Below are 26,798 nucleotides of genomic sequence, written 5' to 3' on the forward strand. Positions count from 1 at the left end.
TCCCTGTGTGGTTATGTACCAACAATTGGGGTCGCTGGCTCTTAGTGTGAATGCGCTGTGAGTCAGGGATCCGAGGAAGCTGTGTCCGGCGTGCCAAATTCCCTGAAGTGGAGCTGCGTCCTGTGTGTGCTCTCTCTACTGAGCCAAACCGGCTAGAGCACACATTCTTAAAATCCTGAAGGTGAGCTGGCTCCATGTACTCTCCCAGAGTCCCGGAAGGGGGGTGGAGTCCGTCCTGCGTGCCAAATTCCCCAAAAGGAAGCCCCTCTGTGCACACTCTAAGATTCCCCGAAGGGGGAGCTGTGACCCGCAAGCCAAATTCCCCCAAATTCCCCGAAGGGGAGCCCTCTGTGCGCACTGACAGATTTCCCCGACTGGGAGCTGCTTCTGTCCCGCGCGCGCCAAATTCCCTACTGGGGAGCGCGTCCCTGTGCAAAGCTCTGCAGCTTGGGCGAGGGGCGGGTCTATCAGTTACTATGGTGCTATCCGCGTGCCTGCGGGGAGGGGGATAGGCTCTTTGACTCACGGAAATCTGCGGGGAATTCTGGATTCTTGTTGTTTGTTGGTCTGAAGCTGTGATAACAGTTCTCTGTCCCCAGTGGCTGCAGAGTCCTGGTTTGTGTCAGAAGCCAGGATCCGAGACTCAGGCAGCTCTGTTTCCCAAGATGGCGTGGTCTCCGCGTCCACACCAGCCGCCGAGAAGTGTCCGCTTTGTGCGCGGGGCTCCACCGTCTAGGACTGCCCGGTTAGGGAGCCCCTTGGAAGACCTGCAGAATCTAACTGACCCTAGCTCATACACACACACACACCTCACACGTCTACACTCTCCTCTATGGGTTCCTCACTCACACTCTCTCTCTCTCCCTACCTTCCTGCCGGTCGCCATCTTTTTTTCTCCCAAGAATAATTTCTTAATTGCAAGTAATTCTGTAACATCACGATCACTGGTGTTGGCTCAACCTTCTGTGGCACTGTACTTTGCAGATGTTATGTTCCAGAGTCTACAGTAAGGAAAACATGTGTGTGCTTTACACACACACACACAGACACACACAGACACACAGACATACATTGTGTGATTCCAGGAAGAGGCTCCTCTCATGATAGAGTACTTAGATGCTAAGCACTGTCAGAAACTGTCCTTCTTTGGCTCTCAACTTGAAGCTCCAAGCAATCCACAGGTTGTGTCTGCCTCCACAGGACTTGGCTGCAAGAAGGAGGGGCCAATCTGCCCTCTAAAACAGGTTCCTTAGCAGTCTTGGGCCCAGGGCTGGGTCAGCAAACTTCTGTTGGTTCCCTGGACTGCCTCTGCCTTCCTTGGCCTGCTAACCAACTATCCATCTTTTTAATTTATTTTTTATTATTTTTTTAAAATATATTTTATTGATTTTTTACAGAGAGGAAGAGAGAGGGATAGAGAGTTAGAAACATCGATGAGAGAGTAACATTGATCAGCTGCCTCTTGCACACCCCCTACTGGGAATGTGCCCGCAACCAAGGTACATGCCCTTGACCAGAATCGAACCCGGGACCCTTGAGTCTGCAGGCCGACGCTCTATCCACTGAGCCAAACCGGCTTCAGCCCAACTATCCATCTTAATCACTCAGAAGTTTGTTTCTGAAAGGGCTTTAGGTGGGGGAAGTGCTGTTCAGATTTCAGGGAATTTGGTGGGTGGGTTTTCCTGTCCCAGAGCCTCTGTGAGTAGCTCAAAATACTACTCTGCCCTGTATGCAGTCCAGTGGGATTGGCTGAAAACCTGGAATTTCTATCAGTTTTCCCCTGGGGGAAGTGCCAGTCAGGTTCCTGGGATAGTGGGTTGGAAGGCCCCTCTCCCAATTGTGTCACTGACACTCCCCGAGGCTGTTCCAACCTGTAGACTTGGCCTTTGCTTTTGTAGCCTCTGAAAAGGTCAAAATTCAAGGTGTGTGTTATAATAATGTAACCCCTCTAATGTATGAAATAATTATTGTGTGAAATGTTTGCTGTATGGAAACCCCCAACACTCTGTAACTTCCAAAATTAATGAACACCCCACTATCTTGATGTAAAAGCTCTGAACCTTGGTCCCAGCATAAGGCACACCGTCTGGCCCACACTGATAAGGACACAAGTTGTTTACCACGGTCTATATAACCCTGAGACTGTCTTCAGTTGAGGTCTCCTGCCCAATAAGAGGAGGACTCCACGTCGCTCCGAGAGACAAGCTCTGCTGTGTGAGCCTGAACCAACTGCGGCCGCCTGCCTGTCTCTGTTTTGGTCGCCTGTCCTTCAGTGTGCATCGCCGAGTGGCCTTTGCTGGAGCCTAGGACCCACTAGGAATAGGTAAATAAACCCTGTGTGATTGCATACTCATTCTGTCTTGTGTGTCATGTTTTCCGGTTCCGCTCAGCTCTCTAGACATTGAAGTACCAGGGGATAGGTCGTTATTGCTGACTCCTGGTCACCTGCGTTTGTCCCACTAAGTCTAGACAGATAATCAATTAATTGAGGCATAATTGGGACAATGTGGCAGGCAGGACTCCTGAGGGTGGGGTGCACTGAATCCCCTAAGGCAGGGTTTTATCCTTTTCTGTCCTACAATCTACTGGGAGCAGCTAGCTCCTCTCAGAATAAATGGTCATTTCAGCCCTGCAGATGTGGCTCAGTGGTTGAGCATAGACCAATGAAGGAGGTCACAGTTCCATTCCTGGTCAGTGCACAGCCAGGGTTGTGGGCTCAATCCCCAGTGCGGGGCATGTAGGAAGCAACCGATCAATGTTTCTCTTTTATCGTTGATGTTTCTATCTCTCTCTCCCTCTTCCTTCCTCACTGAAATCAATAAAAGAAAACATTTTTTTTAAAAAATGGCCATTTCATTTTGGGGGCATATGACCAAATGCAGCTCAGTGTACATTCCTGATAACTTCTAAGTAAGTCCCTCTCTCCTTCCCAGATACTGGTCTTGCAGAACCTGTTACTGTGAACAGTGCACTGCCCCGGAGGGAGGGTTATTAACCCTGGCCAGACCATCAGATATGGCCTGGAGACCCCCAACACCTGGGGGCCTTCTTGCAAGGCCCGCGAAAAGGACCGGAAGCATAATCCATGTTTGTGGGACAAGGACCACAGGAAGATATAAAGGAGGGCCCCATGCATGTTCCTTCACTCAGATTTGGAAGGCTGTTCCCCGAGTCCGCCGGTAAATTAAACAGTGTCCCTCCATTTCTTTGAAGCATCCTTGACTTTCTTTGGTCTTCTGCAACAATATAGAGGGTAGAAAAAGAATAGAATAGATAAACAGAACTAAGAGCTGTTTTCTCAAAAGGTGAACTAAATTGACAAACATTTAGCTAGAAAAACTAAAAAGAATAGATTCAATTAAATATAATCAAATAAAAAGAGGAAATACTATAACTGATACTAAGACATATACAAAATCATAAGAGATTACTATGAACAATTATATGTCAACAAATTAGATAACCTAAAAGAAATTGGTAAATTCCTAGGCTCCATATACCAAATGTTACGGTACTTTCTAAAAACATTTTGCTCTCTAACTTTTCCTCAGCATCTGATTCCTGGAGAATACAAATAGGGATATTCATTACTGACTCATTACCACCAAAACAATAATCACTTTCTCAGTTTTCATTCTACCTGCTCTCTGAAATGCATGTGGAGTTCTTGATTAAGATTAAGGAACTCTATTTTATTTTTAATCACCATATCACCATCTTAATATTTGATTATTTTATCTTCTGTTTGTATTCTTTGCCTGAAATCCCCAAATATCTCTATTCCCCTTAATTCTACTTCAAGCCTCCTTTTTCTTTCCATATGCTTCCTCTTAGATTTTTTTATTTACTCTTTTCCTGCATGTTATTCTTTAATGTGCTCACAAATGTATATTTTTCAACTCAAATCTCTTTTGTCAGACACATATTTCAAACTCCTCCAATATTCTATACCTACTATTCCATAAGCACCTACAATTTAACATATTTTTTAACTCATTATCTCTTTCCCTGATTTAATCTGATTCTTATAACATTGGTGCCCTCCTCTCAGCTCAGTTGTTTAGTCATCTTAACAATTCCATCATTGTTGTAATAATATATAGAAATGTTTAAAAATGCTTTAAAAATGTCTAAAATGTTAAAAAGGTTTTAAAATGTTTGAGTTAACTTTCTTGAAACGTAAAGTGCGATATTAAGGACACATTCCCCACTGCCCTGAAGTGTGTGTACCCCATAGGTAAGGATTTGAAATTCAGTGACTGACTCAGAGTGACTTGCTAAGATAACCATTTGTGTGAGTGATGTACTCTCCCCAGATAACCACATGTAGCCCCTCGCTCTGTTTGAGATTAACATGTGTGCATTGACATTGATAGCCACCTGAACTGCTGCAGGTATGAACAGGCTTTAAAAATGGAGCAGCCAAGAGTGCTTGCCTGTGGAGACAGCCACAAAGGCACGTCCTTTGTCAGTCCGGCAAGCAACGCTGATCCACACTCCTCTCCCTGCCGGATGACAGAAAACTGGCTAGTACCTCCCGATAGAGACTGGACAGAGCTCTCTGGTGAGGAACGATGGCCCCCTGCATGCCAGACCGGACCAGCCCAGCTGCTGGACCCCAGAGGACAGCACCACCAGTATCCCATCAAGCCTGTACCTGCAGCATCAGGAACTTATGTGAGTAATAAAGTGCTGTGTGATTTGCAACTGCATATGTTTCATGTGGTGCAATTCCTCTGGCAGTTAGTTGAATCATTTTGCGTATGCTTAAAATTGAAATTAAAGCTTCTGGTCTTTTTGGTCCTAGGCCTGCCCTTGGTCCTGCTTGCGTAGCCTCTTCACTAGGAACTACTTGAACGTCCCAACACCTGCACGGTTAAAGCTTATCAAAAGGGACGCCTTAGATAAACACCCCAGATCCTTTCCCGGGATCTACTTGGGACAATAATCCTCCACAATAAATAATTCAACAAACCTATTTTTCTCCTTAAATATCTCTCAGATATATTTATTTATTTATTTTTAATACTTTTTTTGTTGAGAGTAATATGGAAGTTCCCCCTTATTTTCCCCCCCATTGCCTCCCTCCACCCAGTTCCCCCACCCCCAGGCCTTCACCACCCTATTGTCTGTGTCCATAGTAATGCATATATGCATATAAATTCTTTGGTTAATCTCTCCCTCCCCCCACAACTGTCTTCCCTCTGAGATTTGTCAGTCTGTTCCATGTTTCCATGCTTCTGATTCTAATATTTTATTCATCAGTTTATTTTGTTAGATTTATTGTTTGTTTATTTTGATTTTTAGATTCAATTGTTGTATTTATTCTTCACATTTTATTCTTTATATTTCTCCTCTTTCTTCTCCTCCTCATTCTCTTCTTCTTCTCCTTCTTCTTTGTCTTCTTCTTCTTCCAGTTCTTAAAATATACCCTTCAACATTTCATCAAATACTGGTTTGGTAGTGATAAAGTGCTTTACCTTTTTCTTGTCTGTGAAGATCTTTTGTTAAAGAAATATATATATACTTTTTATTTCAGATATGAAGGGACAGGGGAAGAAAGATAGAAACATCAATGATGAGAGAGAAGCATTGATTGGCTGCCTCATAAATGCCCCATACTGGGGATTGAGCCTAAAAACTGAGCATGTGCCCTGATGGACTTGGAAATAGGAATAGTGTCACATGTATTTTGATATCAGCCTAGTTTCAGGCTTGTAGTAAACTTGTAAAAAATAATTATAGATATAACACAAATTATTTGAATGCCTATAATTCTCACATCTTAAAAACTGAGCAGTTATTTATTACCAATCACGAAAATTAAGTAATGAATTTAAATAATGAATAAATATTTCACTTTTTGGAGAGAGATATACCAATTGGTTGCCTCCTATATGCAGAACCTACAACCAAGGTACATGCCCTTGAACAGAATTGAACCCAGAACCTTTAAGTCTGCAGGCTGACACTCTATCCACTGATCAAAATTGACTAGGGCCAAGAACAACCTTTGAATACTCACCATGTATTCAGTGACATATAGTAGACTTCAAAAATTTGATCAGGTTTTAGATAATCAGAAAGGCATTTTATTTTAAGAGCAGCATAATTAATACTGATATGCCAAATCTATTAATAGTCATATAATTGGTCAAACAGATAAAAATACTAATTTTATAGTATATATAAAAGTATTCAAATAAAGTGAGTATGTTCTACAACATGCATCACAACAAAACTAAATAATTAGACTGTAAGTATGTTAGTGAAATACTATATACAGAACTGGCTGTTAAGAAGTCAAATTTTCTTGTGCCATCCAGTGGTACCTGTGTATAAAGTGAAAAAAATGATTTAAGAAAATCATGAAATAGGATATATTTTTTAAAAGGCTAGCCTTATCCATTATTTTATTTTGTCTCATTTTACACATAGACAAAACACAATCATTCAATTTTGTGTATAGATATTGCATCTAAGGAATGCAAGCACAAGTATTCCAGGAAGAACAATAGAACTGTCTGGCAAAAAAACAACAACAAAACAAAACAAAAAACAACAACAATCTTTGCAAAAATAAAATTTTGCAAGTCACTAACCTGCATATTAAGCCATCAAATGAAAGCTCTTTTTAAGTTAATTCCATGCCTTTCCACATGTGAACTCCACATTGATGGAGGGGAAAGTTTATACTTAACTTGTATTAACCTGCTTAGACATTACTCTTCTTATACAGAAGAAAAAATTATGAGAATGTAAAGTTGTTTCCATGGGTTCACTTCATACTTGTGATATCTTTTTTCAGCCTGACACTGAAATTATAACCCCATACTGCGGGATTTACACAAATACATACATTTCATTTTTAGTGTTTCATTCAGTTTGTTTGACCAAAGAATTTTCTAAGAAGCAAACTGGCAATTGAAGAATTGATTTCTATTTGTTTTTTCACAACATCTCTTTATGTTCATGGGTGTGTCTGTATTTGTTTAGACCTGAGACATAAGTAGAAATCTGGCAGTATATATGACTAAAATAGGCAATTGTCTGCTACTAAGTATAGTGTAAATTTCTATTGCCTTCTTCCTTCACTATAGTAATTCAGCTCTTGTAGCAGAAAGCTATGATGTGAACTCTTCATATTGCCAAGAACTTCACCACCAATAGCTGCTTCCAGAGGAGAAAGTGGCTTTATAACCGAATGTGACCCATAAAGACCTTTAAAACTTCAGCCAGCCTTGGGGAAATAAAGCACAGGCAGCAAATAGGCTTCCCTGAGCTCCTGTGCTCAGCTGGCCCTGTGGGCGGGGTCGTCAGTGGTGGGAGGGGTCATCAGTGGTGGGCGTGGCCGAGCAGTCTCAGACTCCATCCTCCTGGCCCAGAACTCAGGCCCCTGCACATGCGCGAGACGCCTCAGTTATGCCACCAACTGCCTGCACTGTGGCGAGGGTCACCTGGCTCGCAATGCTGTTTCTCTTGCTGATCCTCTCAGGCCTAGGCAGGTTGACCTTCGCAGACCATTGTAAGTGGGGGAACCTGCGCCATAGGAGGGCCGCCCAGCACAGTGTCCCTGGGGGAGGCGAGTGTCTCCCTTCTTGCTCCAGATCCCAGGGCCAGGCTGGGGGTCCCCAGTCATGCTGTCAGAGCCAAACTAGTTTTAGGGTCTTGCTGAGCTTGGTGGTTGGAGGGCTCCCAGCAGTCCTGGGGCAGTTGGCCCTCACTTACCTGACTCTGCACTGGCAGGAGAGAGCGCCCTGCTTCTGGGGCGGTGGGGACCTAGAGAGCCTGGATGGGATCCTGAGACCAGCACTGCCTCAACCAGTCAGGGTTGAGGTCAGCAAGTCCCAGGTCTCTGGACAGTGGTACAGCAATAATCTTCCATGAGAGGGGCCTCTTCCTGGAGTTGCACAATGTGTGTGTGTGTGTGTGTTGGGACATGGAAGTTCAGAGTGACATGGTAGGAAAGGACAAATAAATGAAGATGAAGGATGCTACACCCTGGGAATGCTCACTCATGTTTGTGTTTCTGCAGACTCTGAAACATCACATCTGCAAATTACAGTGCCACAGAAGTTCGGAACCAATGATTTCGATGTTTCAGAAACGCAAGTAATGAAGAAATCACTTTATAAAAAATGTTTTATTTTTACTGAACTGCGTGACTCAAGTTAATTCATGAATACCCCTTTGTGAAATTTTGTGTTCTAATTAATGTATTTAAGTCATTTTATCTGAATGAGAACAAGTGTTTGATAGCTTTAATTTCTTGAGAGATATATGAATATTATGAAATTATAAAGGTACTCGGTAATGTGACAGGATTCCAAGGATTGCAACCTCAGTGGCAGGGCCAGAGAGGAGCATGAATTGCCAACTGATAAACTATTAGACACTGAGGCAGGTTTTACAGACTGAATGGTCTATCTGACTGTCTCACTTTATGGCATCCCGTTCCTCCCACCCCCCAAATTCCAGTGACTATGGGTTTCTAAAAGCTATTATACACCAAAAACATAAGTATCCCGAGAGGTTAAAAATTGTAGGAGAGTATAACACATACTGGGATAATGGGAACAAAAAGAAAACATGAGTATCCACAAGAATGGCATAAAAAGAAAGGAAAGCATTTAGTACACCCAAACACACTTAATACACACACTCAACACACCCAACATTATGATGGGTAAGCATTTTTAAATATTCAGTTCACTAAGCCCATTTAATAATTATAAATTTGTAAAACTTTGGTAAGCGCCCTTAGCATATTTTATATTATCCCTTCAATCAGGAAATCAACCAGGAGTTCAACAAGGAGTTTGACCAGGGGTCTGAGCCAGCCAGCCACCTGCCCATGGCCCCACCCCCAGCTGACCCCACCCTGATCGCCCCCCCCCCCCATGCATGAATTCATGCACCAGGCCTCTAGTGTAAAATAAAATCTTGTAACAGTAGGGGGAGATATTTTCAAATTCATTTCCATTGTGAGCCCAAAAAATGTTTTCCTCTAAGCATAATACCCTCTAAGTCCATCCATGTTGTTGCAAATGGTAAGATTTTATTCCTTTTAATGGCCAAGTAATATTGCATTACATATAATATAGTATGTGCCACATGTTCTTTATCCATTTGTCTACTAATGGAAATTTAGGTTGCTGCCATATCTTGGTTATTATGAATAAGGCTACGAAGACAAATACCATATTACTTCACTTATATGTGGGATCTAAAGAACAAAATAAATGAAGAAATAAAACATAAACAGACTTATAAATACAGAGAACAAACTGATGGTTGCCAGATATAAGGGAGGTTGAGGGGAGGCTGGGTGACAATGGTGAAGGTATTAAGAAATACAAATTGGTTCTTACAACATAGTCATGGGCATATAAAATACAGCATAAGGAATATAGTCAAAAATATCATAGTAACTATGTATGCTGCCAAGTGGGGACCAGACTTATCCAGGGGATCACTTCTGAAATTATATACATATGTAATCACCATGGTGCACACCTGCAACTAATATAATATTGAATATCAACTTTAATTGAAAACTAATAATTGAGAGAAAAGAGAAAAATGTGTTGTTGTTGTTTTCAGATGGTGGTGGACAAATCATAAAGATACAAAGAATACTTGAAAAACAAAAATAAATATTTTATTTAATGGAAATATTTTAATTGAAAGATCCCACTGAATGAATGCACTGGTTTCCCCTTTCTGCTATTGGTGAGGACTCATTAGACCCCACAGTGTATCACACATGAGGCCTTTTAAGGGCAAAGCGTCTGGTGCAGCAGGAGAAAGAGAATTCAGGCAAATATCAGGATCCAAGAAACATCCACAGTCAGCTCCTCATGAACCCAATCTCTGCTCCTGAAACATGCCGAGTCTCTGGTTTGGAATAACAGACCTGGGGGAGGAACTTTGCCTTGAGAGACGACTCCTTACAAAGCTTCCAGTCACCAGGAAGCCAAGCCAGCCCTGTCTAGATAGGTGGGGAAACACAAAGGAAGCTAACTTTAGCCAGGGAAGTTTGGTACCCTAAACTGTGCATTACAAATCTTACAGTCCTTTTGACTAAGAGTCAGACACATTCAGGCTTGAGGCATCCCCAGAAATAAAGGCAGAAATTTGCTAATCCTGCTGTAAATCAGGTCTGTCTCCACAGTAATTAATGCATATGCTTCTTAAGAATATACAGGTGATTCAACAAAATTGACAAGAGCACGTTAAAGAATTAAAAAAATCAAACACAGTATAAAACTCACTATATGGTCACAATTTAAAAATTATCAAAAAACTGAAATATGTAATTTAGAAATACACATGTATATCATTCATGAATGGAGGAAGATATCCTCTCTAAAAAAAAATGGTAATATGCTAATTAACCATCACTCTGCTACATAAGACACGCCCACCAGCCAAGCCATGCCCACCAGCCAAGCCACGCCCACCAGCCAATCAGGGCAAGTATGCAAATTAACCACATCCAAGATGGCTACAGCCACAGAGAGCAAGGTTTCCCAGGTAACAGAGCAAGCCAAGCTTTCCATAGCCGTTGCAGGCCTAAGCCTCCAATCAAGCTACAAAGTTTCAATTATAGAAGGTAAACAAATTCAAACAAATGGCGGCAGAATGGAGCTTGAGAGAGCAGGCCAGGATTGCCAACGGCAACAGGGGAAGCAAAGCTTTTCCCACACCCTGGCCGGGCCCACCTGCTTGAGGCTACAAAGTTTCAATTGTAGAAGGTGAATTAACTGCCACAGAAATGGCTGCCGCCTCAGAGGGAGCCCCAGGCTTGGCTCCGCTCCAGGCTACAAAGTTTCAATTGTAGAAGGAAAATAAATTCCAGATACCAGGGCCACTGCTTGGGTTGCCAGGGGGCGTGGCTGGCCTGAAAACCACCACAGGCCCCTCACCCAGGCTGCCCCACACCCCAAGGGAACCCCACCCTGATCCGGGACACCCTTCAGGGCAAACCAGCTGGCCCCCACCCGTGCACCAGGCCTCTATCCTATCTAATAAAAGAGTAAAATACAGATTGATCATCACTGCAACACACAATATAGCTGCCCCCATGTGGTCAAAGATCCTGCCCCCATGTGGACACAACATGGCCACCACAAGTGGCCAGCAGGAGAGGGCAGTTGGGAGGCAACCGGCCTGCAAGGGAAGGCAGTTGAGAGGGACCAGGCTTGCAAGGGAGGGCAGTTGGAAGTGATCAACCCTGCAGGAGAGGGCAGTTAGGGGTGACCAGGTTGGCAGAGGAGGGAAGTTGGGGGCAAACAGGCTGGCAGGGGAGCAGTTAAGCATCAACCAGGCTGGCAGCGGAGTGGTTAGGGGGTGATCAGGCTGGCAGGCAGAAGGGGTTAGGGGCAATCAGGAAGGCAGGCAGGCAAGCAGTTGGGAGCCAGCAGTCCTGGATTGTGAGAGGGATATCCGACTGCCCGTTTAGGCCCAATCCCACCAGGATCAGGCCTAAATGGGCAGTTGAACATCCCTCCAGGAGTCCCAGATTGGAGAGAGTACAGGCTGGGCTGAGGGACAACCACCAGCCGTGCACGAATTTCATGCACCTGACTTCTAGTCATCTATTTATGTAAAAGCCTAAGCGACCTTTAAAACTGGTTGAGGGAATCTGGCATGACCCATGAAAAAATCTGGAGCTGCGGGGAGGGGGCATCTTATTAAATGTGGACTGTCCCTGAAAGTTGTGAGGCAAATCCTGAAGAGAACAGCAGGTGAAAGACTGTGAGCAGGCATTGCTTCTGACAGTTATGGCTACTCCCTTTCACCTTAAAAGGGGCCTGCATTATATTCCTCGAATTTTCCATGTATCTGTGATAGAAACTGCAAAGGAGAAAAAAAGATAATAAAATTCAAGTTTCTTCAAGGTTCCTTAGCATTTATAAATGTAATCATTTTAAATTAAATTTGATCATGGTATGTAATAAATGCCAGTGACTAATGCTCTTAATTTGAAATAGACTCCTTGAATTTTTGTCATACAGTCTGTGATTAAAGAGAGATAGCAATATACGTCTATATGTCTATATAATTTTGACACATGCATGATACAATCTTGGTTTACATTTTTAAAAAGTATGTCTTTGGTTTGAAGAATTTCACATTTTTAATTATTTCTTTCTCTTTGAAAGGTCATTTATACCATCCAGATTAACAGGAAAACATACACTCTCCATCTCAAAAAACAGTACGTGGCCATTCTTTTTTCATATAGTTGTTTCTAGTTTCTTTAATTTGTATAGTCATTACCTTAAATTGTGACTAAACAAAACCATGAATATTACACTTGTTTAACAAGTTATATCTTCTTCATGAGTCATGTAAGACTAGAATTTCAGTCTTGATTTTGAGATTTGAAATTTAATTTTCAAGCCAAATTCTAATTTAATGATTTCAATATTAAGGCATGTTAGATAGATTAAGATTACTATGTGTAACTCCTTAAAATGCAACTACAATTGTAAGAATTAAGGGTATGAATTTATTTAACTATGTTTAGCTTCTTTTGTCTTCTCGTTATTTTAAATATTTACATGATTTTAAGAACCTTACTTGACATTCTAGAATATTTTTTCTCAATTTTAATGTATGTTTAATGTCTTAAGTATTCTGTTTTTTATCTTCACTCTAGAAAATCAATATTAATAACTTTGTGTGTACTTTTGCCAATTTTATATTTATATTTCATTCTTCTATTAAATAAAACCTACCCACAATTTTGTTTTTACGAGAGTGGAAATAGGGTATTACTACTGACAGGTCTTATTGATTAATGGTGCTTATTTCCTTGCTCTTTATGTACCGTATTTTCTGGCGTATAAGATGACTTTTTAACCCAGGAAAATCTTATACGCCCAGTCGTCGTATACACCGGAAAATATGGTGTTTCATAACTCATCCTTCAATAGATAACATTTAACAGTATGTAATATATATATTAGTAAAGAAAAATGTAGGGTTTAACAACCGTTTTAATTTGTTTTTAAATATTTTTAAGGTGTAAAAGTGTTTAGACTTTGTAATTTCTAGTAGGAAAACATCATCTGAATGAATACCATAATGGCAAACCACTGCAAAATGTTACAGCTGCATTTGGGGCAGAGGGGTAGGGATTCTCTTCAAAGCAATCCAGCTTTCGTCATGAGAAGGTCAGAGGAACACTGGTTTGTATTATTGCGACATCCATTGGGTGATCCAAGTTGCTTTTCCTTCAGCAAGGGCTTTATTTGTCAGAAGGGTATTATGCTTGACTTCAAATTTGGCTGATAATTTAGTGATGAGATTCATAACCTTTGGGTTGCTCTGATATTTTGACACTAGAGGCCAGGTACACGAAATTCATGCACGGGGGGGGGGGGGGGGTGGGCAAGGGGGGGGAGTCATGGTCCCCTCCACCCAGCCTGCACCCTCTCCAATCCAGGACCCCTCAGGGGATGTCCGACTGCCGGTTTAGGCCTGATCCCATCGGGCCTATCCTAACCACTCACCTGCCTGCCAGGCTGATTACCCCTAACTGCCTCTGCCTGCTGGCCTGATCACCTCTCACTGCCCCCCTGCCAGCCCAATCACCCGTAACTACCTCTGCCTGCCGGCCTGATCACCCCCAACTGCCACCCCACCAGCCTGGTTGCCCCAACTGCCACCCTGACGGCCTGGTTGCCCCACGCAGCCTACTGCTCCGTCATTTGGTCACCCCTCACTAACCACCCTGCTGGCCGGGTCACTCAATGCAGCCTGCTGTTTGGTCATTTGGTTGCCCCTCACTAAACCCCCTACCAGCCTGGTCGCCCCACACAGCCTGTTCGGTCATCCATTCGGTTGCGATGGCAACTTAGGCTTTTATATAGATAGATATTTGCTGGGTTCTGAGCCACATCCTGGAAGGCCACCATAACTTCTGGTTCCTGCATGGCTTCAAGAACATCTGGATCACTAAGTATTTCATTGAGCCCAGTCACTCCTGCCATTCCCGGCATGCCTCCTCCCATTCCAGGCATTCCTCCAGGAAAATTACCAGGAATTCCCCCAGGAAAGCCACCTGGAAAAGAGCCATACTGTGCTCCTGATTGTCTTCTGGCTTCTCCCTCCCTCTGGGCTTTCTCATGTCCTTCCCGAGCCTTCTTAACCCTTTCCATTCTTTCTTTGATCTCTTGTTCTTCCCGTTTCCACTAACACTTTATCCGATGTTCTGCAATTTGGTTGAACTTCTTTCAGCATCGCACTAGCATCTTCATCATAATCCAACTTTCATGCAAGGGCAAGATCATTGGCTGCTTCTTCCCAGAGGCCCGGAAGTCTGTGTGCTTTCCCTCACCACTTGTAAGGCTGAGCTGAATCAGGATTTATTCAATAGTTCTGTCACAGTCTCAGATGGCAGCATTTGGCTTCTGTAATTTGATGTAGACACGGGCTCTCTTGGCATACAGAATGGCCAAATGAGGATTCAGCTTGATGGCATCTGTGAAAAAGTCTATGGCTTTCTGTTGTTCACCATCATTTAGGGCATCATGGCAGCCACTTTTTGATCATTTGCCTGATCCATCATCTTGTCAGTTATCTCTACATTTTCATCTCCCATTTCTTGAGGGCGTAAGTGTCTAGTTCAATCACACCCTCATTGTCGATTTCTAGATCACTTTCCTCACTTGATGGTTCATCTGTCTTTTTGTCTTCCTCCACCTTCTTACTATCTGTTTTTCCTCCTTATTTTCTTCTGATTTAATTTTATAAGTAGCAGGTGGTATTTTACTTCCCATTCTCTCCACCCACTCCCTCAGGAAGCACATTTCCTTGGTGTGCAGAATGCTTGGGTCTTGATTACACATTTTTAGGAAGGCCCGGAGTTCCCTCACTTTGCAGGGGTCCATGGTGGGGAAGTGGGGCAGGTGGTGGGCACAGTGAAGGAGGTGCAGGAACAGGCACTACCTCGGCCTGACTGTGTGTAAGGGGGCGGCAGCCGCGAGGCCAACAGTATTTAATATTGATAGGTAAGGAGGTTATTTTCAGAAATTGTCATTTGTTTATTGAGTTCTGCAACAAACATTCTTGTATGTATATCTATAATAATAAAAGCATAATATGCTAATAAGACCAGCCATTCTTCCAGATGACCTTCCAGACGAAGCCTGGATCCTGGGGCCAGAGGGAAGTGGGTGCTGGTAGAGAGGAAAGGGAGGCCTACTCTTGCATGAATTTAGTGCATTGAGCCTATAGTTTTTATATACTATAGATTTTGTTTGGTAGCCTTGATATAAAGAAATAGGTTTCTGGGTCAAGAGTGTGAATAATAATGACAATAGTGATGATAATAATAAAAACAACAAAAGTAACTGGCATTTATTGAACACATAACATTTGCTGGAGATATTTCTAAGCAATTTTCATGTAGTATCTTGCGGGGGCCTGATGCGGCGGGGGCCAAACATGGCGGGGATCTCCCTTTTCCGCGTCCCGCGCAGAAAGAGAGATGAACAAACCGGTTCTAAGTGGAGGCGGCTAGGGATCGAGAAATATTAGAAATAAAGAGAGGAGAGATATATTTGAAAGCTGGGGCTGGGTGGATCTTTCTGTGCATGGCTGAGGCCACAGAACAGATCCAGACTGCAAAGCTGAGGCTTTATTTATAATCAGGGATAAACAGGGCAATTAACAATGTTCTTGTAAGTTTCACTTGTTTTGGCAGCACTTGCTGCCCCTCCCACAGCCCACTAGCTACCCAGGAAAGATCTAGGGATCAGTTACAGGATCAGGCTTAATTATGCTGGGAGGGGTCTGCCCTCCAAACGAACTTGTTTGTGATCTTGCCACAGGTCAGTCCAAGGCTTAACCCTATAACCGCTTCCTACAGTATCTGATTTAATATTCATATTTTATAGTAAATTAAGGCTTTGAGAAACATTGCCATTGTCTTTCTGAAAAGATGATAGCGATTTAGATTTACAAAAGCCCGCATGATGTGCTAAAATATTCTATTTCATCATAACATCAGTTTGTATTTCCCTAAAAAATTACTCTTATTTGCATTTATCTGTATGAGGCTTGCCTATTCATATATTCTTCTCATTATTTATTATTTTAATACACTTTATTTTTTAGAGCAGTTTTAGGTTTATATCAAAATTGACTGGAATGCACAGAGATTTCCCATAAGCACCTTATCCCACATATGTATTATCAACAACCCCCATCAAAATGATATACTATATAATAAAAGGTTATATGCTAAGTGTCCGGTCGTCTGATTGTCCGTTCAACCAATCAAAGCGTAATATGCTAATGATATGCTAAGGCATCTCAACTGCTCACTATGACATGCACTGACCACCAAGGGGCAGAAAGTCGACTGGTCGACCAGTTGCTATGATGTGCACTGACCACCAGGAGGCAGCAGCTCCGAGCGGTAAGTTAGCTTGCTTCTGGGGCCCGCCAGATTGGGACTGAGCGAGATGGGCAGGACATGCCCTGGGACCCTCCCTCAGTCCCTCCCTAGCTGACCAACCTCCTGCATCCCTCCCTGGCCCCAATCGTGCACTGGTGGGGTCCCTCACCCTGGTCTGTGCCCTCCCGCAATCCAGGACCTCTCGGGGGATGTTAGAGAGCCGATTTGGCCCAATGGCGGAACAACTGGTCTCTATGATGTTCACTGACCACTAGGGAGCAGATGCTCAATGCAGGAGCTGCCCCTGGTGGTCAGTGCGCTCCCATAGGGGGAGTGCCACTCAGGCAGAAACTGGGCTCATGGTTGGCGAGTGCCACGGTGGTGGCAGGAGCCTCTCCCGCTTCCGTGGCAGCACTAAGGATGTTCGACTGCTGGCTTACGTTCATCCACCTTGGGCAGTGGGCCTAAGCCATCAGTCGGACCCCTCCCCCCAAGTGCATGAATTTCGTACACTGGACCTCTAGTATTGTTATAACTGATTATCTGAATCCACACATCATTACAACCCAAAGTCCATAATTTATATTAGATCAATATTTTCTGCCTTTTTTTTTGAATGATAAAAGATGAAATGGATAATTCTGAGAATAATTTAAACAATTAGTAACAGACATGGAAGTGTCATGTGTACACTATTTAAAATGAAATGTATTGTCCATGGCTGGTAATAGTGAAATGTGTTATTTCCTTACCCAGTTCTATTTCTCTTACTCCTCAGTGCTAATCACAGTTACAATAATGGCAATATTGTTCTGTCATATTTTCAGTCATTTATGTCTAGAGGTCAATGAGAATCATAATGTTTTGAGCAATTCTTAATAGATGTAATGAGTCAATACTATATGTTCCATCAACATATATATTAATATGGTGCACCACAAAAGTGTACCCAGAGCTTTACCTTTTCCTGTATCTTCACTCTTTGCCATATAACTAACTGCGTGACTATCATCAAGAGATGGAATAAATACATTTCCATCAGCCCTCTCCCCTCCCACCCCCCACTATCCAGCCCTTGAATCTGAATTCACTTATGCAAGGCCAAATTCATGATGTGTGGTGCCTCAGGGCCTTTGGTTAGAAGGGCCCTGTATTTGGTTTAATACAGGGCCCTTCCAGTGTTGCTGTCCTGAGATTCTTAATAGTTTTAGACAAGAGGCCTCACATCTTCATTTTTTACTTTGCAGCCCACACTTATATAGACGATTTGATTTCTTTGGCCAAAATATTATTACCTGACTTGATTCAAACAGAGGCTTGAAAAAGCTCTAATGCCTTTCTGCTTTCTATCCTGTTTGTCTGCCATCCTCATGAGAATATGCATAGGCTAGCATGCTGAAAGGTAGATACATGTGGACTACAGCCAAGGTGTCCTAATCATTCCTAAATATGGCTAATCCAGTACCATATATCAAGCGTGGCCAATTAGCAGAACTTCCATGGCTACCCACATGTGACAGAGAAGTATGAGCAATAGATATGTGTTCTGTTGTATGTGGTTGTGGTTTTGAGGTTGTTTATTATGCAACATTTTACATAATGTTACTTTTCTGAGACTCATATTGCTCTATGCCAAATCAGTTTACTTTAAATATACATACAGCCTTCAAATGAATATATCTCATTTATTAATTACCCACCCATTATTTATAGCAAGGAAAGCTGTACTGTGGATATCCCTAGCCATGACTTCCTGGGCACCAGTGAAATTGATGGGTAATAAATAAGAAATTTCTCATTGCCAAATATTTACTTCAAAGAATTATACAAGTTTCCACTCACACCAACAATTCAAATGTATTCCTGTACACTACATTGCCAACAAAATGAGTATCTTTACTCATTTATTTTGTTAACCAATGGATAAGAAATATTGTTGTATTAATATGCACTTCACTGCTTCTTAATAACATATAGTATTGTTCAAATGTTTACTGACCATTCTAATTGAACTAGAGGCCCGGTGCACAAAATTCGTGCATGGAGGAGGGGGTGTCCCTCAGCCCAGCCTGCACCCTCTGTAATCTGGGACCCCTCGAGGGATGTCCGACTGCCCGTTTAAGCCCCATCCAGGTAGGATTGGGCCTAAATGGGCAGTCGGACATCCCTCTCACAATCCAGGACTGCTGGCTCCCAACTGTTCATCTGCCTGCCTTCCTCATTGCCCCTAACTGCTTCTGCCAGCCAGCTTGATCACCCCCTAACCACTCCTCTGCCAGCCTGATTGATGCCTAACTGCTCCCCTGCCAGCCTGTTTGCCCCTAACTGCCCTCCCCTCCAGGCCTGGTCACCCCTAACTGCCCTCCCCTGCAGGCTTGATTGCCCCCAACTGCCCACCCTTGCAGGCCTGGTCCCTCCAAACTTCCCTCCCCTGCTGGCCTGATCTGCCCTACCCTACTCCCCCTTGCAGGCCTGGTCACTCCCTACCGCCCTCTCCTGATGGCCTTATCTGCCCTATCCCACCCTCCTAGGATCACCCCCTAACCACTTGATCACCCCCTAACCACTCCTCTGCCAGCATGATTGATGCCTAACTGCTTCCCTGCCAGCCTGTTTGCCCCTAACTGCCCTCCCTTGCAGGCCTGGTCCCTCCCTACTACCCTTCCTTGCAGGCGTGGTCCCTCCCTATTGCCCTCCCCTGCAGGCCTGATCCCTCCCAACTGCCCTCCCTGCTGGCCTGATCACCCACAACTGCCCTCCCTTGCAGACCTGGTCCCTCCCAACTGCCCACCCCTGATGGCCATCTTGTGGTGGCTATCTTGTGTCCACATGGGGGCAGCCATCTTTCACCACATGAGGGCAGCCATCTTGTGTGTTGGAGTGATGGTCAATTTGCATATTACTCTTTTATTAGATAGGAAAGAGCCTTGGGGCACGGGTGGGGGCCAGCTGGTTTGCCCTGAGGGTTTCCCAGATCAGGGTGGGGGTTCCCTTGGGGCATGGGGCGGCCTGGGTGAGGGGCCTGTGGTGGTTTTCAGGCCAGCCACGCCCCCCGATGACTCAAGCGGAGGCCCTGATATCTGGGATTTATTTATCTTCTATAATTGAAACTTTGTAGCCTTGAGTGGAGGTCTGGGCTGGCCAGGGTTTGTAGGAAGTTTGGCTTCCTCCATTGCCTGGGAAACCCAAGCCTTCTGCTTGCTCCGTGGCCGCAGCCCTCTTGGTTGGGTTAATTTGCATACTCACTCCTGATTGGCTTGTGGGGGTGGCTTGTGGGTGTAGTGGAGGTACAGTCAATTTGCATATTACTCTTTTATTAGGATGGCCTCTCCCAAGATTTTGTTTTTTTCTTTTGGATTTTTATTATTTTTAAAAATTTTTTTATTAAGGTGTTATATGTGTACATATCTTACCATTGTCCCCCCTCCCCACTCCCATATATGCCCTCATCCCCCAGAGCTTTGTGTCCATTGGTTATGCTTATATGCATGCATACAAGTCCTTTGGTTGATCTCTTATCTCCTCCACCTCTCCCTAATGGATTTTTATTTTTACTCATGTGTCTTTGGTATTTATTTTCAATCTGTGCCTTGTCATTCTGCTTTTCTTTCTTATCCTATATAATAAAGAGGTAATATGCAAATTGACCATCACACCCTCATAAGATGGTCGCCCCCATGTGGGCACAAGATGGCTGACAGAGGAGGGCAGGTGTGGGCGACCAGGCCAGCAGAGGAGGGCAGTTGGGGGCAATCAGGCCAGCAGGAGAGGGCATTTATGGGTGACTGGACCGGCAGGGGACGGCAGTTAGGGGTTACCAGGCCTGCAGGGGAGGGCATTGGGGGGAGACCAGACCTGCAGTGGAGAGCAGTTAGGGGAGACCAGGCCAGCAGGGGAGGGAAGTTAGGGGCAACAAGGCCGGCATGGGAGAGCACTTTGGGCCGACTGGGCCGACAGGGGACGGCAGTTGGGGGTGATCAGACCAGCAGGGAAGCAGTTAGGCGTCTATCAGGCTGGCAGGGGAGTGGTTAGGGGGTGATCAGGCAGGCAGGCAGAAGTGGTTAGGGGCAATCAGGCAGGCAGGAAGGTAAGCAGTTGGAAGCCAGCAGTCACGGATTGTGAGAGGGGGCCCAGGTTGGAGAGGGTGCAGGCTGAGCTGAGGCACCCCCCCTCCAGTGCACAAATTTCAGATTTTGGGAACTTTGGTTTACTATAGAGATTACCCCTTTATCTGTTCTATATGTTGCACATATGCCACCCTATTGATTGTCTTCTTACTGTCTTTGTGGGATTTATTGATACAAAATTAAATTTTATCATCATCATATTTTTATTTTCCTTTCTAGGTCCTCAGATTCTTCTCTTGTGCCTCTCACATCTAAATTTATTTCATAATATTACTTTAGTATTTTTAAAATTCTACTTACATTTAAGATGTAAATCTAGTGCTTTCAGTTATTTAAATGTCTTGCATTTTTCAAGTTTTATTACTGTTTCTTATTTTTTTCCTGTTGCAATTTTATGTTAACTCAGATATTGTTCAGGAAAATACTTTGACATTATATTCTTCAGACAGAATATGCAGATGGAATATCTGCAGAAGTCCCCTTTGTTTTCCTAATTGAGTAACTGGGCAATGTGTAGAATCTGTGAGTCTTATTCTTTTGCTATAAATTCTTGCGATTTGATAGAGTCCATTTGGTAGAGTGAATTTTCCAGTAGTTGTTTGTGTGTATGGTTTTATATTAATTCTCCCTGATATATTATAACTCCCTTAAATTTTTATTTTACTGTTCAGTCCCCACACATTATTTTTCCCAGGTACTTGAACCTGAATCAGCCCAGGCCATTCAGAATTTTCCCTTAAGAATGTATATAAAATGTGAACTGATAAATATCTGTTTTTCTCAGAGGACCTCTCTAGTTTTGTTATTTGACTGGAGAAAAAGGAAAGGTTATCAGGAACGAGAGACAACAAAGCAGACCCAGAAAGAGAGTTCCTGTTGACTGAAAGTACCCTGTGAGTGCTCTAGTCCTCTCAATTCTGGCCTTGAAATGCCTTTTGGTGTTTGGCATCCTTGAGAAAGTCCGGTCTCCCAACAATAAATAATAGTGTTAGATTGTTCCATGATGACCACTTTCTTCCAGGAGAAAAGACTTAACTTCTGAAGCATGTTTATCTTGGGTTTGTCTACAGAGATCCTTTAGGTTGGCTTATGAGATGTGAGCAGGGACACTAGTATCCCGCTTCTAAACAAAGGCTTTGAGAACTATTCTGTGCTCCCAATTTTTTTTCTCTTTCTGCTAAAAGAAAGGCATTCTCTAAGGAGGGGTCATGCCTTTTCCTGGGTTCCAGAATGAAGGTAGCATTAGCCCAACCTGCAGTAAATGTGTGAACATCCATTGCTGTTTTAAGGCAATGAGAACACTGAGGTTGTTTTACAAACTGCATACAAACTAATGATAAAAGCATATTTTTTGCCTTTATCAACTAATGGCTACTTGTTTGTAAATATTAGTTGGCCTATTTATGTTATTAGATGTATTGATGCTTAAATCTAAAAGAAAACTTTGTTGTGGGAATCTGGAAGCTCTGCTTTTTACTTCAGGTAAAGCTATGTCATTGCAGCTTCCATACTGGTATCTGGTCATACTGGTTATTCTTTTCTCTTATATACACACTAGAGGCCCAGTGCACAAATTCGTGCATGGGTGGGGTCCCATGGGAGACACCCCCCTCGCGGAGATCGGGCCCCAGCTCGCAGCCCCAACCTCTCAGCCCTATAGCCCAACCGGGCATCCCACCTTGGCCTGGCACTGCCCCCTCACTGCTCCACCATCCCATCTGTGGAGCAATCAATAGGGGCTTGGCCCCCCTGTGCCACTGCTGGTCACTGTCTGCAGGGCGATTGGTGGGTCTATCGGGCCCCAATTGCACTCACATTGGCCTGGCGCCACCTGCTCAACTGCTTCTCCATCCCACTGTGGTCCCGCCTCCACTGCTGCCTGCTGCCAACACTGTGTTGCCAATGCCTGCCTTGTTCTGCACCACCCCCTGGTGGTCAGCACATGTTACAGCGAACAGTTGAACTCCTGGTCAAAAGACAGCCTGAGGGGACAATTTACATATTAGGCTTTTATTGTATAGAATTATGCTTTTAGAAGGCAAATTAGATCATGGAAAGATGAGTCCATTTAATTGTTTGGATATTTGAGCTTCTATAATTGAAAGTAAATTTGTTTAATTTCATGAGTCTGGAAGTTTCTTTTGTTAATTAAATTCAAATAATGAAGTGTCATTATCTTGGTTGATTTAGGTCATTTTTAGACACTCATTTCCTGGTATATACATACAAGTCAGGAACATTGTATCCAGATTCTTCATTTAAAAAGGTAAGTCTTCCTTTTATTCTGTGTAGAATCTATTTTTTACATGCAATTATTGAGAAGAAAAATATTGTTTTATACTCCACAGAATTATTGGGCAAACAAATAAAAAATCCAAGCATAATATGACAATTACAATAAAATCATATGGAATACAAAAACTACTTTTTAAGTTTAAAATTTAGGAGTTGCTTATTCAAGAAAGTCATTTAATATCTGGAAGTATTAGTAAGAGTTTGACAAGAAACAAACAAGCCAAAAATAGATGAAGGAGCTAAAAAAGATAAACAACAACAACAACAACAACACATTGAGCAGATTAAATTGATATATCCTAGTCGCTGAGCGGAGAGGTAATGGTGGAAATTGTAGATTGAACATTGAAAAAGTGAGGACAGAAAAGCATATTAGGTACAGAAACTGTGTTCAGTATGAAACATTGGAATTTCAATTATAACCCAAAATGCTGGTAGGAGTGAAGAAATTTTTCAAAGTATGTGAGAAAGTTAGCTATAGTCTGCAAGGTTCTCATTTTGCTAGAATATATGATTTGGAAGAAACCAATGTTGACAAATGATTGGTCAGATTCTATTTATTGTAATTGAGATATTAATATAAATCCATATAGGCACAGCCCATGGACACAGACAATAGTGGGATGAAGGCCTGGGGCAGGGGGTGGGGGGGCGAGTTAGATGGATGGGACTTGGGGGGGCGGGGAGAGACGGGAGACATCTGAAATACTCTCAATAATAAAAATAAATTAAAAGCAAAATAAATAAATAAATGGTATCTGGCATAGCATGTTATAATCACCATCTACAAGTAGAAAGCACAATAAAATATTGTACATGAGGTACCTGTTTTTAGACATTTGGCAATAGAGAGATCAGGAGATTTCTCACTAAGAAACAGGACACCTAGAAGGTGAGTCTCAAATTTAACTTGACCTTCTGACTGGGAATAATGTCTTAAGCACAGCATAAGAAGTAGAATTAAGCAACCACTAAGAGATTGGAGTTCAGGGATGCTGAAGCAGTTGGAACTTGAAGGAGACAGGACCAGAGATGAACAGAGCTTATTAGATATATGTATTTGGAGGGAAGGTAGCTGCCTTATGTCCTTCATTGAGGATTAGGCTGGGTAAGATTCTACTGAAAGGTAGAGATTCAAATGGAGATAATACTATAGGTTCGTGATTTTTAAAAAAATATGTTTTATTGATTTTTTTACAGAGAGGAAGAGAGAGGGATAGAGAGTTAGAAACATCAATGAGAGAGAAACATTGATCAGCTGCCTCTTGCATACCCCCTACTGGGGATGTGCCCGCAACCAAGGTACATGCCCTTGACCGGAATCAAACCTGGGACCTTTCAGTCTGCAGGCCGACGCTCTATCCACTGAGCCTAACCGGTTTCAGCTAGGTTGGTGATTTTTTAAAATGTATTTTTATTAGTTTCAGATAAGAAGGTGGATGGAGAGAGAGAAACATTAAGGATGAGATAGAATCATTCATCAGCTACTTCCAGCATTCTCCCTACATGGGGTCAAACCCACAATCCGGGCATGTTCCCTGACTAGGAATTGAATAGTGATATCCTGGTTCACAGGTCTGAGTCATGCCAGCTAGGCTAGGCCAATGGCTTTTTTACCTTTTTTGTCTCATGGTACACATAAGCTAATTACAAAAATTCTGTGTCACACCTGAAAAAATATATAGGTATAATTTTGATTCACTTACATTGCATGGATATTGTTGTGTTTGCTGTTGTCATTTTTTTTTAACTTGACAATGTAAGGGAAAAGATGTCTCTGCCACTGACTAAATAATCAGGTATTGCATGTTTCAAAAATTCTTGCAACACACTCGTTGAAAATCATTGCTCTAGGTCAAACATTGTTGGAAGATAATGGATTGTTCAGCCCAGGCAGCATGGTATGTGCAGGCATTCAGCTGAGACCAGAAAGGCTAATTCTTAAGGGAAGGCATCTGGAGTAATGGGTATTTTTATCACCCCATTCTTCACCCCATAGCCTGAAGCAATGAACAGATTAAGGAGGGTTACCATTAAATTAATTACCTTCCTCTACAAAATAGAGTACTCTAGCCCTAGTTGGTTTGGCTCAGTGGATAGAGTGGCAGCCTGCAGTCCTAGGTGCTATTCCAGTCAAGGGTAAGTACCTTGGTTGCAGGATCCTCCTGGGCCCTGGACTGTTCTGAGCTCATGCAGTAGGCAATCAATTGATGTGTTTCTCTCACATCAATGTTTCACTTTGTCTTTCCCTCTCTCTTCCACTGTCCCTAAAAAAGTCAATGGAAAGATATCCTCAGATGAGGATTAACAAAATGCAATACTCTCTATATAAAAGGCTAAACGACTGTCCAACCATTTGACAGATAGATATGACTCCCAATGACCACCCGGGCAGATGCTCTGACCACTAGCTATAATGTGCACTGACCACCAGGGTGCAGATACTCAATGCAGGAGCTGCTGAGCTACAGTGACTTCACAGCAGTGGTTCTCAGGTGACACCCCCAGAACCGGAGAGGAGGGAGTCCAATTCCAGGGTGCATCACCCGAGAACCGCCCTCTTGCAATCTGGGCCCCCTTGGGGCATTTCAGAGAGCCAGTTTTGGCCCAATCGCAGAAGGCTAGGCTTAAGGGCCCCCACCTGCCAGAGGTATCCTGCTCACTCTGCAGAGGCCCTTTGAGCTGCAGGGCTGCCCCATGTGCAGCCCGCCGGGCAGGGACTGGGGGAGGTTGGCTCTAGTGTGTGTTGGGCCTGTCTCGCCTAGTCCTGCCCTCCCAGCCAACTTATAATTAATTTACTTTCAATGTGCCCGAATCTGTGCACCAGGGCACTAGTTCTCTATAAAGGGTTCCAACATTGTAGAGGAAGGCAATAAATGCACATAAAAGCAGAAATCAATGAGAAAAAGAAATCAGGGGGAATAAGGACACATATGTAACACCGTAATCAATAAAGAAATTTAAAAATATAAATCAATGGAAAATAAAACATTAAAGCCCAGAATTTAGTTCCTTAAAATAACTAAAAATTAATAATCCTAGTAAGACTTCTACAAAATAAGAAATACTATCAATATTAGGGATAAAAGGAGATTTTACTAGTCACAGAGAAAAATAAATATTTGAGAGTATTTTAAAAGCTTACTCCAATAAATCTAATAATTTAGATGAAATAAAAATTTTTATTTCTCTGGAACACATATCCAGGTATATGATTGACAAGCCATATTGTAAGTGTATGTTTATATTTTAAAAGGAATTAAAGCAGGGGAGGGAGGTGAGGGGTGGAAGAGATCAACCAATGAACTCATATCATATATGCATAGCCCATGGGCACAGACAATAGGGTGGTTAAGGCCTCAGGTGGTGGAGGGGCCAGGGTGGTAGAGGTCAATGGGGGAAACAGGGGACATATGTAATACTTTCAACAAAAAAGATTTTTTTTAAAAAGGCATTACCAAAATATTTGCCAGAATGTTGTACTATCTTATATTTCCACTGGCAATGTGTGAAAGATTAGTGTCTGCATTCCTGCCGTGGTGATCACTATTTAGGATTTAAAAAAAAATAGACATTCTTATAGATGTGTAGTGATATCGCCTGTGATTCTGATTGGCATTTCCCAGTAACTAATGATGTTGGACATATTTTCATGTGCTTATTTGTTCCCTTTTTGTGAAATATCCATTAAATGTCTGTTGATTTTTTTAATAAAATTTTGAGCAACCAATACATTCAAAATAGAGATATCTATTATGTGAATATGTATTATTCCAGATATGTGGTATGCAAATATTTTCTCCATTTTGTAATTTGCCTACATTCTTCACAAAAGGACATTGATCAGAAATTTTTGCATTGTTCTTTTGGGCTCAGTGAGCATGTTCATGAGAGTTCATTTTAATTCTCTGTCAGGTAAATCATTTAACTTGATTTCATTAGGGTCAGTTTTGGAGATTTAT

The 26,798-nt window shown here is 42.7% G+C and overlaps 1 protein-coding gene and 1 pseudogene across 2 annotated transcripts in view; one reads left to right on the plus strand and one right to left on the minus strand.

The window, feature by feature from the left end:
* Positions 1–4,413: 4,413 nt before the first annotated feature.
* LOC307104492 (A disintegrin and metallopeptidase domain 3-like) overlaps positions 4,414–26,798 on the plus strand; it is a gene marked incomplete at both ends in the record, with an annotated part of 119,008 nt that continues 96,623 nt past the window's right edge. The window contains 3 exons of the mRNA XM_079779378.1: positions 4,414–4,677; positions 12,168–12,223; positions 22,732–22,807. Coding sequence (XP_079635504.1) covers positions 4,414–4,677; positions 12,168–12,223; positions 22,732–22,807 — 396 coding nt within the window. The remainder of the gene's footprint in view (positions 4,678–12,167; positions 12,224–22,731; positions 22,808–26,798) is intronic.
* Positions 13,207–14,903, minus strand: LOC307104418 (hsc70-interacting protein-like; annotated as a pseudogene). The gene is made up of 2 exons: positions 13,868–14,903; positions 13,207–13,352 (listed from the first exon to the last, which is right to left on the minus strand). The product of its transcript is annotated as a hsc70-interacting protein-like (transcript).

Source organism: Cnephaeus nilssonii (genome assembly GCF_951640355.1).
Source record: "Cnephaeus nilssonii genome assembly, chromosome: 8".
Lineage (NCBI taxonomy): Eukaryota > Metazoa > Chordata > Mammalia > Chiroptera > Vespertilionidae > Cnephaeus > Cnephaeus nilssonii.